The 19087-nt window shown below is 39.2% G+C and overlaps 2 protein-coding genes across 3 annotated transcripts in view; one reads left to right on the top strand and one right to left on the bottom strand.

Annotated features, from left to right (window-relative positions):
- Positions 1-5003, top strand: part of psma6b (proteasome 20S subunit alpha 6b) — a 28907-nt gene extending 23904 nt beyond the window's left edge. For both annotated transcript variants that reach the window (XM_057353076.1, XM_057353077.1), the window contains exons 6-7: positions 4323-4417; positions 4839-5003. In XM_057353076.1, the coding sequence (XP_057209059.1) occupies positions 4323-4417; positions 4839-4896 (153 nt within the window). In that variant the 3' untranslated portion in view covers positions 4897-5003. The remainder of the gene's footprint in view (positions 1-4322; positions 4418-4838) is intronic.
- A 1360-nt stretch (positions 5004-6363) lies between these two features.
- nfkbiaa (nuclear factor of kappa light polypeptide gene enhancer in B-cells inhibitor, alpha a) lies at positions 6364-8688 on the bottom strand. Its single transcript, XM_057353070.1, has 6 exons — positions 8394-8688; positions 7817-7922; positions 7510-7717; positions 7323-7411; positions 6960-7214; positions 6364-6785 (listed from the first exon to the last, which is right to left on the bottom strand). Exons 1-6 carry the CDS (start codon positions 8624-8626, stop codon positions 6753-6755), a joined length of 924 nt encoding a protein of 307 aa, XP_057209053.1. The 5' UTR covers positions 8627-8688; the 3' UTR covers positions 6364-6752.
- Positions 8689-19087: the final 10399 nt, after the last annotated feature.

Genomic DNA, 19087 nt, shown 5'->3' with positions numbered 1-19087 from the left:
TGTGAAACACTGGGAGAATATAGTCTGGTCAGATGAGACCAAAATTGAACTCTTTGGATGCCATAATACGCACCATGTTTGGAGGTCAAATGGCACTGTCTTTGGTCTAATAGGTCTCCAGTTTCATCTGTTGCTTCTTTAAACTGATAGTAAGAAGTAAATTGAAAAATATTTTAGAGCAAAATATAGGCCAAATTCACACAGCACCAAAATATGGTTTATTTGAGTCCTTAATAATGTTTTGTTCACTCTACATTTTTGGAACCCACAACTGCATTCATAGAGAACCATATTGTAAAAAAGATCTTTCACTACCTTTAGTGAATATCCAGGGAAATGACATTGAGAGAGTGCAGTCTTATAAATATCTGGGTGTTCATATGAATAATAAACTAGTTTGGACAGATAATACGGATGCAATTTATAAGAAGGGGCAGAGCAGACTCTTCCTGTTGAGGTCTTTTGGAGTACGGGGAGTACTATTGAAGACCTTTTTTGACTCTGCTGGTGTGGCAGCATTTCTACTGCAGATGGGAAGAGATTGGACAAATTGATCAGAAAGGCCAGCTCAGTCATGGGGATGTCTCTGGACACAGTACAGGAGGTGGGAGAAAGGAGAATGGTTGTCAAGCTATCATCCTTGATGTCTGAAGGAGCGTTACCAAAGGTCTTTTCTCCCAACTGCAGTTAGACTTTACAATCAGAGCTGCCCTCAGTAAATCCTAGCGCTAGTGTGTTGTTTGTTTGAAAGAGTTATTATGTTGGCTTGACAGAGCCAACATACTGATCTTGTATCTAAGCTTATTATTATACTTCTGATCCCCAAAATTTCTGACTGCTACTCCTCCTAGAGCTTTCAAGCTACATCCACCAAACTTTCCACAAACCTTTTCTTTTCTAACTGATCCGGGTTCTGGTTTTCGAAAACCGGACTCTCAAAACCACCTAATTTCCCATAGACTTAACATTGCGACAAACTTTGACGGCTCATAACTCAAAGCGAGGATGTCGTAGAAACTTGCGAGTTACCACGTTTGAAGAAGCTGGGAGGCTCTGTAAGAACTTACCTCACAGTGGGGTGTAAGTTGTACCCCTGGGTTGTAAGAGCCCCCCAAAATTCCCCATTGACTTATAATGGGACAGGAAACATGCCCATGTAAGGCGTCATAACTGTCCTATGTAGAATAACTTTGCAGTACAGCCACTTAGAGACAAGGGGGTGGGCTCATTTTTCTCAGGCAACCAATCAGTATCCCAGGAACTTTCTTAAGCTACGAAGCCACGCCCATAGCAACCATTTACAGCAACCTAGCAAACGCTCCCATAGACTCCCATTATAAAAAGTCCAGATGGATATCTTTGCAACTCAGTGTCGTAAAGACAAGGGGGTGGGCTCACTTGACTCAGGCAACCAACCAGTATCCCTGAAACTTCATTAAGCTACGAAGCCACGGTCATAGCAACAAAACATGTTAACTTAGCAACCATTTAACAAGACCTATAACTCTGCATCAGAACATTGTAGAGACATGGGGGTTGGTTTGTTTCACTTGGTACTTGAAGCAGCATCAATTGGCTTCTGCTAAGCCATGCCCATAGCAACCAAACAGGTTAGCCTAGCAACCGTTTAGCAATACCTATATCTCTGCATCAGAACATCGTAGAGACATGGGGTTTGGTTTGTTTCACTCATAGCTTAGAGTATTATCAAATGGCAGATGCTAAGCCACGCCCATAGCAACCAAACAGGTTAGCCTAGCAACCATTTAGCAATACCTATATCTCTGCATCAGAACATCGTAGAGACACGGGGGTTGGTTAGTTTCACTCATAGCTTAGAGTAGTGTTGTCACGGTACCAAAATTTCAGTAGTCGGTACCAATACCAGTAAAATTCCACGGTTCTCGGTACCAATTTCGGTACCAAAGCAAAACACCAGTACATGCTAATTGAAACAATTTTATTAATAAAGCTCATTGTTAATATAAATGTATAGAAAGCAATGCCATTTAGTATACATGAAGTATAAGTTAATTGTTGCTGAAACTGTTGTGTGCTCTCTGCTGATGCTGATCTTCCTCAGTCTGCTGCTGTGTAAGACAAATAGAATAAACTTCAGTAAGTCAACTGACTGAACAAACATGCATATGCAATATTAAAACAAACCTCCGTTTTTATACTGCATTTACACAAGATTACTTACATTAAGGTAACTGTATATTAAAATAATAAATGCAACAGATATATTTTTCTTTAGTTTAAATGTGGCTTTTTAAACCTAATAGAGTTATCTATCCAAGACATACACATTGCTAGTAATACAGTTAGTATGATAGTTTTCTAGCACATAGATTTCAGATAGGCCTAAATAAAATAGGTACTGTAAACCCCACCCTGTCCTCCCATTTATTTTACCCCATTACAGTTATAAAAGCATTAAATGGTTAATAAGGACACTTGACTGGATTAGCATTGGCGCTAACAAATTAACACGCAAACAGGGACGTTTATTTTAACGTAACCTTTAAATTTAACATATGATACAACATTCATAATGCAAACGCGAACAGAATTTGAAACTTACTTGAACTTGTAAACTTAAATCTGGATGCTTCCTCGTTTCACCACAAAACTCTGTTTGTTTTCTTCGTGATATGACTTGAATCTGAAGTATTTCTGTGCGCATCTCTTGTGGATCAGAGCCGCGCTTACCCGCTCATCACGTCTTATTGCGTCTATAAAAAGTTTCCGACTGACAACGTGTCAGACAGAGCATCAGTACCCGGTTGACCTGGTACGTCGGTGGTACCAGGTCTTATGAAAATTAGGTACCGACAACTTTTTTATTTTTAGGTACCGACTTGGACCCGAAGTACCGGTACTTTTGACAACACTAGCTTAGAGTATCATCAAATGGAAGATGCTAAGCCACGCCCATAGCAACCAAACAGGTTAGCCTAGCAACCATTTAGCAATACCTATATCTCTGCATCAGAACATCTTACAGACATGGGGGTTGGTTTGTTTCACTTGGGACTTGAAGCATCATCAATTGGCTTCTGCTAAGCCACGCCCATAGCAACCAAACACATGACCTTAGCAGCCATTTAGCAGGACCAATATCTGCTTTAGAACATTGTTGACACATGGGGTCGTGCTCGCTTCACTTGTTGCTCAAAGTATTATCAGTTGCCAGCTGGCAAAGCCATGCCCATAGCAACCAAACCCATGACCTTAGCAACAGTTTAGCCAGACCTACAGTATATCTCTGTATCAGAACAACGAGAACAAAGTTTTACGATAAGTTTAATCGATAAAACCTTTCAAACTATTTCAAACTCTTCAGGACAGGCTTTGTCAAGCCAACATAAAGTCTGTACTCAAACTTTACTTTCTAGTTTCTATATTTGAACTTTTTCTGTTTTTTGCTGCTGTAGCACTGAAATTTCCCCACTGTGGGACAAATAAAGGTTTATCTTATCATATTAATCTAAGGGTATTCACACCTGTCTTGTTTGGAACTCTAATTTGTTTCTCACCTTGGTTGCAGATCTTTTGGGCAGGTGTGAATATAGCAATCGCACTCAAGTGCAGACCAAACAACTGTACCGAGACCTAGCTGAGGAGGTAGTCTCAGTCCGGTTCCAAACGAACTCTGGTACAGTTCGTTTAAGGTGTGAACATGGCCCGTCCTCAATCCGTCTTCTGCGCAGTGCCACTGTCAGCATGCCATGGGCGCCCACAAGAGCATGCTCTCTCCACCGGAACTGTCATAGGGATGGTTACTGAAACCCATCATTAAACGGCCACCGGGGCTAAGCACGCGCAGCCTGTGTCTGTGAATGCTTTTTACTTGCGCCTGGCTCCGCACTTCGCTGCGTGTCATCTTAATATTCTAAAAGGACAAGCTGTTTAAACTTGATGCAGGCGTGCAGTAGGGGTGTGCACAACTAGTCGAATATTAGATCTGCAATAATTATTTGAAAATTAATAACGTGCTCTTAAAACTTCACCACAGGGTTCATTCTAACACTCCGCTTCATCTGTAATGATGACTTTATACATCTGACTTTTTTCCAGTGCATTTAACCAGCTGGTTTATTTAAAATGGGAAATTTATTGAAATATTGTTTTCTTATTGATTACACAATTGTTGTATGTATCACACAAACAGTGGGTGTTCCCAATCTATTTTAAAATCTGTGATCTGTTCTGTAAGAAAAGTTCACAATTTCTTAGCATTGCCAGTTTTATTTTATAATTAACTGTGGTGTCTCACTTAAATGACTATTTTAATATAGATTAAACCTTTCTTTCCACAGACGGCAATCACCTGCTTATCAACTGTGCTGTCGATTGATTTCAAGCCGTCTGAGTTGGAGGTAGGCATAGTAACAGCAGAGGATCCGAAATTCAGGTGGGTGGAATACAGTGACCATTTACACAGAGATTCGCTGTCTCTGTGTTATGCACAATTGTAGATGTTTACGATACTACATTACTATGTACTATATTTATAAAGTACTGCATTTGTTGTTAAAATTTTCTCTGTTTTCACATGCAATTGTTGCATAGGCACTGTGTAGTAATGTACTGTAGTTCATTTCTACATTTATGCATTATGAGGCTTTTATGCAAGGCAACATACAGTGCATTAAGGTTTACATTTTATGTGTTCTCTGGTAATTGATCTTATAACCTTAAGGCTGCTAATACAGTTTAGCTACAGAAACACAGTTCACTTTTAAAAAGAACTGTAATTGCATAGTTTACAGATTGCATTTTTATGGTTGTAGCACCTGAAATGTTGTTAGACTTAATTATTTCCTGTATTTTAGGATTTTGTCAGAGGCAGAGGTGGACACTCACTTGGTCTCTCTGTCTGAGAGGGACTAATATCTCCAGTGTTCTACTCAGGAAGTCCTGGGATATGTAGAATTCCAGTCAGAGCCCTTGTTCTCATGTAAATTCCCCGTTCCATTAAATACATTTTAAGAAAAATATTTCAAAGCCTCCTGCTGTTTTTTACAGTATACCCCTTTTCCTTCACATTTATCAGGAAGTGTGAGAAACAAACCTTTTGCAAGGGGAATCACCGACACGTGCACGTGCAAACGTTTTCATTTATCTTGTGTTTTCCCTAACCAGGAAATAGAAACCTACTTTTCATTGTGTGGAATTCTTTCTGAATGTTGATGCATCTTAAACCTTCTTTGAGTCAGATAGGAATGACTAGAGGTGATCACGCAAGGAGAGTTAAACACATGCTTTTGTGGTTAATGCATATACTTGATCATGTGACTCATCCACATTGCTTGGTTCGAGAGATCTAAATGGCAATGTTACTGACCGAAACAAATTTGAATTTTTTTGTTTTGTAAAATGTTTGTGTTGTAAATGTGATGAATTTAGATGCCTTTTCAGCATCTTTTACACATTTAACACCTTTCCAACAGTGATTTGTGTGATGTTAAGATCACAGTGTGTTTACAGAAAATACATACATTCATTGATGAACCATTCAAGAAGGCAACAGGATGCATTAAAAGCCAGATAGATGTAAACCTTTCAGCAGGATGATTGTGATGTAACCAGGTGGAACAGGATGAAGTGATTTTTCTAGGAAACATATATTTTTTGCTGTTTCTGAAGAGCATTACTAAATGAAAAAACAAATCTTTTAACAAAATTAATATTTTAATAATATTATAATCTATTAGCGTTTTCTAGATTCTGCAGTGTGGGGTGTGATATATATACACGCAGAGTTGGAAATAACCTTTCTTCATGTGACAAATACATGATGATGTTTGTCATACTTATGTCTTTCCAATAAATTGAGTTGTATACTCATTTAAAGAAGGAAAGTAATGGAATTTCCCTACATTTCTGAATTCCTCGTGTATGTTCCCTGTCTCGTCAAGGTTTTTAAAAAAAGGGATTTTAAGTTCAATCTGAACAATCTATATATTTCTTTGTTAAGGTAGGTCTTAATGGAAGATCTGCTCGTTTACACAGACATGAATGACATTCCAGAATTAAATATACTGATTATAAAGCTTAAAGACAATTGTTGCGAGTTTTGATTTCTCTTTGAGGGAAATTGATCAACAAGGATGAGTCAATGATTCATGACTCTATTTCGGCAGACAAGGAATTTTATACAATGACACATCTATGTGACTCATGAGTTACAAAAAGGAAATGATAACATTTACAGTACACATTGAGGGCCTTTTTCCCCCAACCTTCAGTATATGCTGGTAATTTACCAGTACTTATGTTCTTTCACACATTTCACAACTCAGAAAATTTCTAGGCATTCTGAAATCACTTCAGCACAAGAAACACTTAGACTCAGAATACATTTCTGTCATTTTTTAATGTAAAAATATTATCACAGTGTTATATAATCTATGAACATTATTTACAAGTCTTTTGTTTAACATATTTACAAATATAAACATATATCTCTTTAATTTACACATTATACACATTTTTATATACAAAATGTCTTTGGCTTCAAAAGTAGATTTCAAAGGTGTTTTATTTAAAGGATTTTCATCCAGCTATCTCTGGGATTCTAACACCTTTAATAGCACCAACACAATCATATGTCACCCGAGAACATTTTGCCACTCTGAATCCCAATAGCTTCCTGGGAAATGGCACACCCCAGCTTGAACTTTCCGAAACAGCATCTCCGGCTGTCGCTGCTTTGCATTTAAGTAATGTTGTTCTGACAACCAGTCTTATCTCCCACAAAATTGGATGTCATCATACATCTGCAAAGGAACATCAGGTAAATGATTAGAGATCTTTTCTATGCACTTTACAAACTAAACACTACAGGGAAATGTTAAAATGCCTCATGGTCTCTCTGAATGTATTTCCCTTAAAGTGCACAATTTCTCACGTAAAATCAAATTTATTTAGAGAAAGCTTTGGCGGAAACTTACACAATCATCTTCAGAGGAATGCTCTTCGTCACTCTCTGACTCGCTGTCTGTCATTTCTATGAGCTCTTGAGCAGTCCGATCGAAAAGCTGTCTCTGGATTTCACTGTTCTGTCGGCCAAAGGTCAGGTGGTATGGCGTGTACCCACCATAGGTAAGGCTGTTGACGTCAGCTCCCAAAGCAATGAGTGTTCGCACCAGGTCCAAGTTCTGCAGGTCCACTGCCAAATGTAGTGATGTGCGGCCACTACACTGCTCCTGAACATGACAACAAAGCTCACATTAGTTCTCTTTAAAAGCACAAGCAGTAACCCAAAGAACACGATTCATTTATGAGCTGGACTATCATTTAATTGCATACCATACCTTTGTATTAATGTCTGCCCCAAGCTGGACCAGAATCTCCACCATTGAGAGATAATTTTGAATGGCTGCTACGTGGAGACACGTGTGTCCTGCGATAAAAATAACAATCCTTCACAAACTGCACTTCAAAGCTACAAATGCAAAAATGTGACTTTTAAAAGGTGTATATTGTTGGAACTTGACTTACCGCTGTAATTTGGGAAGGTGAGGATGGATCGCAAGTGCTGGGTCTGAATCTGTGTGAGCACTGCGAAGCAAGCGAGAGACCCTCTTTTGCAGGCAATGTGGAGAGCTGTGTTTCCACTTTGATCGACCAGGCAGGGGTCACATCCGGCCTTCAACAGCCGCTCCACCATTTGTGGCTGTTCCGTGATTACGGCTAGATGCAGTGCGGTCTGCAGATGCAAATCACACATTAATAAACAAGTCTTTAAAGATGGAAACAAGAAAACTCTTTGGTATTTCCGTTACAGTGTTCCTATGTAGACAACTACCTGTCTTTGGTTGTTCTGTCTGTTCAGGAATGAGTCATTCTGACACTGTTTGATGATCTGGATGGCATAATCCTCTGCCTCATGGATGATGGCAAGATGAAGATACCTGGAAAAAAAGGTGGGAGTTTTTTTAGAAATCAGTATTTAAAGAATCCTCTCAAAGGAAGTGGTTTAGCAGAGACACCGTGCAAGCAGGCGGGCGTTTCGCAAGAATGGATTTTTTAAGGTTATTTCCAACCAGTGTGGCTTGACACATCTGATGCATTATCTGCGCTTGGCCGCGCGCCAGGGACTTTCCTGCCTGCGCACTTTGTTTCTCAAGCGCCTCCCACTTTGGCACTGCGCCAGACTGCACTTGAGCGATATTTGTTTCTTCCGAATTTTTGCACGAATTTGTGAAAGTTTAACTATTATGTATATAATATAGCTTACTAAATTGCATGCACTTTAGAAAAGTTGAAAAACAATATACATATTAACAATCAAATTGAAATTAAATTTGTTTTTGGTTTAATCCATTCACATTTTCCTGCATTATGTCATTTTTTTATTTTGTTTAAGAAAGGGTGAAACTTACGTGTCTCCGTCCTCTGTGACTTCTTGTTTCCAAGGTTCATCGTATGTGAGTTTGTCACGCGGCATTGTCAGATTCTCCATCTCCTCCACAAGTTTTCTGTACTCGTCCTCCTTTAACGAATCCACGCCACTATCAACGCGATCCTCACAGTGTTGCATTTTCCTGTTTTTCAAATCCATTTCATCAAAATTACAATCCATATAGTTACTCATGGTGGCACTGTGTACATCCATTGCGTTCGTAGCTTACGATGCGCTCTCTATCGCACTCAGCAGTTAAATGCACTTGGGAGGGCGGCGCAAAGAGCTTTTATAACGCCTCCGTTTCATGGTGAGGAAGAGGGGATTTCCATGTGAAGTTATCTTAACTTTACTCTGAAAAGGGGAACTCGTAGCGGGCTTTTATTGAGAGAATTTCCCCCAACATGACTCCGCGAAGTAAGAATGAAAATGTGTATTTTCCTATTACACATTCGAATGTACCTTGTAGTACCGCGCTAAACCAAACGCATGGTTAAAGTGAATGAAAAGGGAGCGTGAATGAAGTTAGGAGGAAATCAGGCATTGTTAATAAACACTCTTTATGCTACAAATAGACAGCTGAAAATAGCACTGGTTTATTTAACCATTTGGCTACGAGTGTACAGAATTCTTTTCAGCAACACATTCACATTTTGTTTGCTTTTGCACAATTAAAATGCACAATGCTACTGCCCCCTCAAATACTCTTAAATTTAGATTTAAAAAATGTTTCACATTTCGTGGAACATTGTTCGTGGATTAACACACACATGTGGTTAATGCTACACTTGTTTGAAGAAGAACTGTTTTCCACTAAAAAATGCAAAAAAAAGGTTATTAAAAATCTTTAGCATTTTTAGTTTACAAATGCAAATTGTTTTATAGGCTATTTTGTGTGACCAAAGTGTCCAAATTATACTTGGAACCACAGTATTTATATATTAAAATACTTAAAAAAAAAAAAACGTTTTAGTTAAAAATCTTTATGTGATATGTGTGTTAAGTAAAAGCAAGTTTTTAAAGGAAATGAAAAAATTTAATTAAGAAATATATCAATATGAAGATGAGAGCTGAGTCAGTTTGATGTAAAACTGAAGTGAAACGTCCCACATGGAAGGCCCCTCAAACTTCTACATGAAAGCGGGGTTGGGGGGTTCATGGTAGTCCCCCTGCTTCTTTTTTCCGGGGCTCCCCCTTCAAAGATATCTTCTAGCATCAGCCATTTTATCTGTAGCCATCTAAAGTATTTTCCATGGGTTCCTAGGGCTTGTCCCTCTGAACATCCCTTTTACTACAATAATGTTCTTAAAAATTGTGTGCAATTGGGTACTGCAAAAATTCATGAAATCATGTTATAAATAAATATGCATGTGCATTTGTCAAATGGGATGCCTGCTTTTCACTAAAGAATGAAGGAGTAAATTATTAGTATCTGTCTGATAGGCATATCTTTAAACAAAGTAAGTGCTCAGACCACATAATTGCTGGAAACTCCGATTATAGAAATAAACTGGGCATGAACTAGAGTAATACTATCGACAGTATCTGTCTTGACCTGACATTTGAACTGGAAACCACTAAAGCTTTGTTTGTATAAAAGGAGGAGGGGCATCACAATAGCAACCGTTTCTAACAACAGCATACTCTTATGTCACCATGGCGATACTGTGACGTGTGTCAAGATGAGTGTTGAGATCACACATTGTGGCGTGTTGTAATATTCTGTTTCTCATGAAGCAATCAGAAATACATTATTAAAAACTCTTGTTTCCATGGTTAGTAATTTCAAACGTTTCTTCGCTAAGAGTTCAGAGAAGGGAGATTCACAAATAACAATCCCTGCGGTGTAACTAGTTTGAACTTGTCTGGTCCCAGTATGATCTAATAGCAGATTTAGCTAAAAGTCTGAATAGCAGCTTTCAGGTATTACAGGTGCATGAAAGTCTAGGCTTGCTATTGCTGTTACAGTATGGACACAAATTATTTTCAGCCATGACTATAAGTTCGGACTTTCATTTGGTGTCTTTCAAAGATGTACACTGTGTTCCAAATTATTATGCAAATTGGATTTAAGTGTCGTAAACATTTAATTTTATATTGTTCAATTAAACTTATGGATGGTATTGTGTCTCAGTGCTCTTTGGATCACTGAAATCAATCTCAGACACCTGTGATAAGTAGTTTGCCAGGTGAGCCCAATTAAAGGAAAACTACTTAAGAAGGACGTTCCACATTATTAAGCAGGCCACAGGTTTCAAGCAATATGGGAAAGAAAAAGGATCTGTCTGCTGCCGAAAAGCGTCAAATAGTGCAATGTCTTGGACAAGGTATGAAAACATTAGATATTTCACGAAAACTTAAGCGAGATCATCGTACTGTGAAGAGATTTGTGGCTGATTCAGAGCACAGAAGGGTTCGTGCAGATAAAGGCAGAATGAGGAAGGTTTCTTCCAGACAAATTCATCGGATTAAGAGAGCAGCTGCAAAAATGCCATTGCAAAGCAGCAAACAGGTATTTGAAGCTGCTGGTGCCTCGGGAGTCCCGAAAACCTCAAGGTGTAGGATCCTCCAGATGCTTGCAGTTGTGCATAAACCTACTATTCGGCCACCCCTAACCAATGCTCACAAGCAGAAACGGTTGCAGTGGGCCCACACATACATGAAGACTAATTTTCAAACAGTCTTGTTTACTGATGAGTGCCGTGCAACCCTGGATGGTCCAGATGGATGGAGTAGTGGATGGTTGGTGGATGGCCACCATGTCCCAACAAGGCTGCGACGTCAGCAAGGAGGTGGCGGAGTCATGTTTTGGGCTGGAATCATGGGGAGACAGCTGGTGGGCCCCTTTAGGGTCCCTGAAGGTGTGAAAATGAACTCTGCAAGGTATGTAGAGTTTCTGACTGAGCACTTTCTTCCATGGTACAAAAAGAAGAACCATGCCTTCCGTAGCAAAATCATCTTCATGCATGACAATGCACCATCTCATGCTGCAAAGAATACCTCTGTGTCATTGGCTGCTATGGGCATAAAAGGAGAGAAACTCATGGTGTGGCCACCATCCTCCCCTGACCTCAACCCTTTGGAGCATCCTCAAGCGAAAGATCTATGATGGTGGGAGGCAGTTAGCATCAAAACAGCAGCTCTGGGAGGCTATTCTGACATCCTGCAAAGAAATTCAATCAGAAACTATCCAAAAACTCACAAGTTCAATGGATGCAAGAATTGTGAAGGTGATATCAAAGAAGGGGTCCTATGTTAACATGTAACTTGCCCTGTTAGGATGTTTTTGATTGAAATAGCTTTTGATTTCAGTAAATATGACCTCCTAATGCTGCAAATTCAACAAATGACCATTTTCAGTTTTTTACAACCTATGAAATGTTTTCAAACTCTGTTGTGCATAATAATTTGGAACAGTGCATTTTGAGTTTTTCATTTTTTAAATAAATACTGTTGTCAGTGGGAGGTTTGTTCAATAAAATTCCAAATGTACCCTAACTGTTGATTACTTGAAAATTATACTGACTGTCATTTGCATCGACAAATTAGGAAAACCAGAGAAAGATATCATTTGCATAATAATTTGGAACGCAGTGTAATTCCATTCTGAATAGACAGAGAATTGGGAGGTCAGATTTGATTTGGCATACATCCTGTGTAGGTTAATAGTTTGACGTACTATTCTAAGTCTGACAACATTTTAAAGATCAGCGTGTGGGTTGTTTAAACTGGGGTAGACCTGTTCTTAGCCTGAGGGATGAGTCATAATCCATTTTCTGTTCATGGTAGTATTTTGGTGTCTCCGAGACGCCACACATTGCGCAAATCTGTAAACAAACAAAGAGCTAGAATCCTTAGAATGTAAGCATTCACATACCAGGCAAACCCTTTTGCGTTTGTTCCAGAACCCAATGTTTGAGGTTCCACCCACATTTAAAGTTTGTCCCCTCCCTAAAAACCTCACTAAACAAGTAACCATATGCCTTGGCAGAAATACCAGTTTTCTACTGTATGTGACATGCACAGAGTTAATGAGTTGTCAGCTATTTACAAATATGTCTGTCCTACTTGAAGAAAAACCTGAGCTGGCATGTGCATGGCCAGTTAACCAATGTTATCTTTGCATGATTTGTGAATGTTCCAAAAAGCATCTTGTACTTCTTGTAAGAAGTTATCTGATCTTTTGTACTACTACTGCTGCTGCTACTAAATATGATTTTAAATGCCATGTTTCAGTTGAGCATGCAGTATATGTGCAATACTTATACCCATACAACAGTAGGGCTGTGCAAAAATATCGATACATGTAACTCAACTCAACTTTATTTATATAGCGCTTTTTACAATTTTCATTGTTACAAAGCAGCTGTGCATAACACATATTGACTATAAGCAAAACAATTAAAGTTGTACCTGCAAAAACAAGAAAAAGTTGAAAACACAGAAGACAGACATACCCACATACAAAACACTCCACACACACAATATGCACACGTACTAACACACATAGACACACACACACGGACGCGCACGCACGCACACACAGACGTACACAGACAAGTACGCACACAGACACGCACGCACGCACACACACATGCTCAGTGATAGCACACATTTAAGATAAAGGAGAGAGAAGCACAGGTCAAATATAACAGACTATAAATTCCTAAATGCAATATTAATTAAGTAAAACTTTAAAATTCTAAAGCCGCCCCCCCGGCCAGGCAAATAGTGCAAAAACAGTATGCAAATGGTGTCGAGGAACCCAAAACTCTAATCGAGAAAAAAAACCTCAGGAGAACCCAGGCCCAACTAGGGGATTTCAGTTCCCCTCTGGCAAAAGCTGCTGCCTCTGCACAAGCTTCAGAGAGCTTGCACAACAAGGCTAAATAAAATAAATAAACTTACTAATAAGGTAAATTATAGTTTAAGATTATCATTAATAATCTAATAGCATTTGAAATTTTGTGGTGAAGACGTGTCAGGTGATCCGCATCCTTCTTTATCCAGCTCTATCATCTCAGCTCTTGTCAGGTCGCCGCTTCCCATTCTCCGCTCTACCATCAGGTCAGGCCATGAACTGCATCCTGCTCGCTGTGGTAACCTTGGAACAATGAGACAAGACTGGCTGAGAGTAGAGTACTGTTCTGTACTCTTTGATGCAACAAGTACATCAGTTGTGTTTTTGGTTCCGGTTGATCTAACTAATGCAGCCTAAACCCTCTGAAGATTTATATTATGGAAGAGTAGTGTATGCAAGATTAAAAAGATGCGTCTTTAGTCTAGATTTAAACTGACAGAGTGTGTCTGCCTCCCGGACAGTGCAGGGAAGACTATTCCAAAGTTTAGGCGCTAGATAGGAAAAGGATCTACCACCTGCACTTGATTTTGAAATTCTAGGTATTACCAACTGACAGGACGCCTGAGAGCGTAATGCACGTGAAGGACTGTAATACAAAAGGAGTTCATTCAAGTACTGAGGAGCTAAACCATGTAAGGCTTTATAGGTAATAAGCAAGATTTTAAAGTTAACGCGATGCTTTATAGGTAACCAGTGCAAGGTTGACAGAACCGGGCTAATATGTTCATACTTTTTTGTACGTGTAAGAACTCGAGCTGCCGCGTTTTGGACCAATTGGAGTTTTTGTAATAAGCCTGCAGGGCAACCACCTAACAGTGCATTACAGTAATCTAGTCTTGATGTCATGAATGCATGAATTAACTTCTCTGCATCTGAGATTGACAGCATATGACGTAGTTTAGATATATTCTTAAGATGGAAAAACGCAATTTTACAGGTGTTGGCGACGTGGCTCTCAAATGACAGATTACTATCGAATAGAACGCCAAGATTCTTTGCTGACGACGAGGGTTTTATGGAACATCCGTCAATAGTTAAACAGTATTCTTGGTTGTTACTTATAGCAGTTTTCGGTCCAATAAGTAACACTTCCGTTTTGTCCGAGTTCAGTAATAAAAAGTTGTTACTCATCCAGTTTTTTATATCGACTATGCATTCCATTATTCGATGGAACTGCTGTGTTTCATGAGGCTTCGAGGAAATATAAAGTTGAGTATCATCAGCATAACAGTGAAAGCTAACTCCGTGTCGCTTTATTATATCTCCTAGAGGTAGCATGTATAATGCGAAGAGCAGAGGCCCTAAGACTGAGCCCTGTGGTACACCGTACTGGACTTGCGATTTGCGTGACACCTCATTATTTATTGCTACAAATTGAAAACGGTCGGATAAATAATATTTAAACCATTTCAAAGCTATTCCTTTAATGCCGACATAATTTTCGTGTGTCTATGTAGGAGTGTGCTGTGGTCAATGGTGTCGAATGCAGCACTAAGGTCTAGCAGCAGCAATAACGAGACACAACCTCGGTCAGACGCCAATAGCAGATCATTTGTAACTCTGATCAAAGCAGTCTCTGTACTGTGACATGCTCTAAATCCAGACTTTAGATATGAAAGATAGATTCGATATAGGCCTGTAGTTCCCTAGTTCTCTAGGGTCAAGTTGGGTTTTTTTGACAAGGGGCCTTATAACAGCCAATGAGTTAATAATACCAAGAAGAGGATCTATAATTTCTGGGAGCATCTCTTTCAGTAGATTTGTAGGTATAGGGTCCAGCATGCATGTTGTTGATTTAGATGATCTAATGATTTAAGACAGCTCATCGTGATCTACGGTATAAAATAATTGCATTTTCTCCTTAAGGGCGCTGTAGTTAGTTTGTTCAGTGGGTTTCACTTCTGATTGCATTGTTATAATTTTTTCTCTAATATCTTGGATTTTATATGTGAAGTAGTTCATAAATTCATCACTTCTATGCTGATATACAGGATCAGAAGTCACTGACGATTTATTTTTTGTTAATTTAGCCACTGTGTTAAATAAAAACCTAGGGTTGTGCTGGTTTTCTTTTATTAGTGATGAAAAGTAGGCGGATCTAGAAGTTTTTAGGGCTTTCCTGTATTTTCGAATACTATCCTTCCATGCTGTACGAAATACCTCTAATTTAGGTTTCTTAAAGTTGCGCTCCATTTTTCGGGCCGCTTTCTTTAGAGCCTGAGTGTGTAAAATAATGTCAAGATCTTCAACGTTATTTCTCATGCTAGTAACTATCGCAATATTTTTTTTTTTCGATAGTGTACCGATAGTGATACGTCTACTATAGATATTTTTGTTAAATCATGTCATATACATACGGCCAAAAGTAAGTGGAAGCGAGCATGGCGAAAAATATAAGAACGCTTTGAGCTCTCAGAGCTGATGTGTGGGTGTGCTTTGCTTTTCAAAATAAGTCATGAAGTAATGAGTTATATAAAATAATGCTGTTTGTAGGCTTCGCAAGTCATGACAGAAGTCACTTGGCTACTTCAGTGCATTAGACAAAAAGTTTATTAAGAAAAGTAACAATGACATTTATTGTGCTTTCACCGATGTGACACCAGCGCATTTACAGCACAGATGAACCAGGGGTTTTATACTGCAATGCACCACAACAGCCAAGTGACTTGCGTGAGCCACCTTATTCCCCTGTGCTACCCACTTGAGGGGCGCAATCCTCAGTTTGATAACCCAAACCTCTGATCTAAAGGTCCATGCATTGCAGCCACTCTGCAGAGGTAAGGGATGTTTTTACACTTTTCCTTACAGAAAAACCCCGGTGGTGCACAGCATGTTGTATTTCTACTTTTTACATTTTCTATTTAAAGTATTGCAATATATCGCAAATGTGTATCGTATCGAAATACATAGCAATATATTGTATCGTGATCCATCTATCGTGATATGTATCGTATCAGGAGGCACTTGCCAATACACAGCCTTATAAAACAGTGGTATCCACTTACTGTGGGTTAGGCTTCTAGGTTCAGGGCTGGTAGTAATTACCCAGATACATAGGTAAATAAGTTTATATAGATAAGGAATTAAAATTTCAATTCATTTAGTTAGCAGATACAATCCTTTTGGATTTGGTTAATTTAGTTTTAACCCTGTAATGCATTAAGGGAGTCAAACTAACCCAACAGCCTGCATTGTTTATCATTAAAAGTATTGATTTGTTTGATAGTACATGAATTCCTCAGAGTTCCTGTTTGTGGCCTTCATGGGTGTATTTTTCATGCAAAATATAGTTTTTGTATCACTACCCCAAGACTGGATAAAGGGGTTTAAAATGCCCCATATTCATTCCTATAGAACTATGATTAACAAAAAAGTATTATTTAAAATGTTTATATAAATAATTAGGGTCATTTATCTCGCCGTCAATCTGTAATAAATCATCAATAAGCGCACCTAATCTAAATGACACACAGTCATTTGATGCATGGTTATCGACTTCATTGGCTAAATGCTGTAACTCTCTAGCTAATTGTGCGCCCGCCATAGTTACTTAACGTTATACACAAAGCAAACGATCAGTGAGTGACGTGACGTTAGTCCAAAACAAGACAAGAGTAATCGATCAAACGCTTCAATCTACGCTGAACCAATAGTAGGCAAGACCAACCCATCTAATTATCATACAAGACACAGAAAAGTAAGAATAAATACAAGAATAAATAAATAAAAGTGGAAATAAATACATGCGATAATAAATAAATATAAAAATAAATAAACGTATAAATAAATAAATGTAAAAATAAAAGGAAANGGAGGAGCAAGCCACCGGCTTGCACCGTAGTGCAGAGCCTTTTTGTTTCTGTGTTGTTTATTAGGGCCCGAGCACGGAGGAGCAAGCCACCGGCTTGCACCGTAGTGCAGAGCCCTTTTGTTTCTGTGTTGTTTATTATTAGGGCCCGAGCACGGAGGAGCAAGCCACCGGCTTGCACCATAGTGCAGAGCCCTTTTGTTTCTGTGTTGTTCATTCTTCTTCTTCTTCTCCCTCTTCGATCGCTAATTTGAAGGCCTAAACATGCTCAAAAACTCACAATAATTTGCACATGCATCAGACCTTGCAAAAATTTACGTCTGATACAGTATGGGTTTTAAAATTAGGCGTGGCAAAATGGCTCGCTAGCGCCACCTAGAACTGCCCAGGCCGCTACGCAATACGTACATGCACCAAATTTGGTGGGCTGATAGAACTCCCCGAATCATTAAGAAAAGTCTCTTGGAGCATATCTCTAAACCCAACAGGAAGTCCGTTATTTTTGATTTCCTGTGCAATTTTGTAATTTGTTTCAATTTCCAGTCGTCGTACTTTAACGAACTCCTAGTTTTAATCCGATCAACATCATCTTCATGTCATTCTAATCTTAAGGCCTTTGCGAAGCTAAATTGCGGAGATCCTGACTTTTCATGGGGGAACGTGACCCTGGCGGCCATCCAAAGTTTGGCGTTTCGCCATGAACAGGAAGTTGTTGTAACTCAGGCCTACAATGTCCGAACAGTCTCACACTTCACACATTTGATAAAAGTCCTGGCCTGAAGACATCTACATGGTAATATTCAGATACTGTTATAGCGCCACCTGCAGGAAACAGGAAGTAGCATGTTTTAAACTGTGATTTATTCCTCATACAGATTCAAACAAGTCAGCATCATATTTGACCAGTATAGCCAGTATGATCTTCAGACCTTTGTGATGATACATTTCATGATCCTGACTTTTAGTTGAGGGGCCTGTGCGTGGCGGCATGAAAAAGTTTTATGTTTCGCCATGAAACAGGAAGCTATAGTAACTCAGGCACACAATGTCCGACCAGCCTCACACTTCACATGTTTGATAAGAGTCCTGGCCTTAACACATATCCATGTCAGTGTTCACTTATAGCGATAGCGCCACCAGCTGGCAAAAGGGAATGTGACACATTTAAATAAATAACAGGAAATCTGGTACATGTAAATAAATTAAAGTCTTTCTATAATATAACTTCCTAGACCTTTGTGACGATACATTGCAAGTTCCAGACTTTTCATGAGGGGCGTGTCCGTGGAGGCGTGACAAAGTTTGATGTTTCACCATGAACAGGAAGTTGTTGTAACTCAGGCATACAATGTCCAACAGGCCTCACACTTCACCCAGACATCACACATTTGATAAAAGTCTTGGCCTGAAGACATCTACTTGGTAATATTCAGATACAGTTATAGCGCCACCTGCTGGCAACAGGAAGTGGCATGTTTTAAACTGTGATTGACTCCTCATAGACATTTCAACAGATCAGCATCATATTTGAAGTGTACAGCCAGTATGATCTTCAGACCTTTGTGACAATACATTGCAAGTTCCAGACTTTTCATGAGTGGCGTGTCCGTGGAGGCGTGACAAAGTTTGATGTTTCGCCATGGAAGCTATAGTAACTCAGGCACGCAATGTCCGACCGGCCTCACGCTTCATATGTTTTATAAGAGTCGTGGCCTGAACACATATCCACGTCAGTGTTCACTTATAGTCATAGTGCCACCAGATGGCAATAGGAAATATGGCACGGAAAAATCTATAATGTAACTCCTTATATGCACGTTGCCCACCGTTCACTGTTCCTGAGGCCGACGGGTGGTGATGGCACAGGGTTGCGGTTGCACTTTTGCGCGAGGGCCCGATCATCGCTGCTTGCAGCTTTAATAGTAATTGTTATTTTTTCTTACATACCAACCAAGCCTTTGGATATGATCCACTTCAGTAGCTGGTTTTTATTAACATGCTAACA

This window comes from Triplophysa rosa, linkage group LG15, assembly GCF_024868665.1.
Source record: "Triplophysa rosa linkage group LG15, Trosa_1v2, whole genome shotgun sequence".
Classification (NCBI taxonomy): domain Eukaryota; kingdom Metazoa; phylum Chordata; class Actinopteri; order Cypriniformes; family Nemacheilidae; genus Triplophysa; species Triplophysa rosa.
Note: the sequence above shows the minus strand (reverse complement) of the source record. Positions and strands in the feature narration are given on the sequence as shown.

Bases quoted from the DNA above. Each gene is read 5' to 3' on its own strand.
- nfkbiaa (XM_057353070.1), bottom strand. From the start codon at position 8,626: ATGGATGTACACAGTGCCACCATGAGTAACTATATGGATTGTAATTTT. The intron at 7,923-8,393 runs GTAAGTTTCACC...CTTTTTTTCCAG, and splicing joins GTCACAGAGGACGGAGACAC to GTATCTTCATCTTGCCATCA. The intron at 7,412-7,509 runs GTAAGTCAAGTT...TTTTTATCGCAG, and splicing joins CACCTTCCCAAATTACAGCG to GACACACGTGTCTCCACGTA.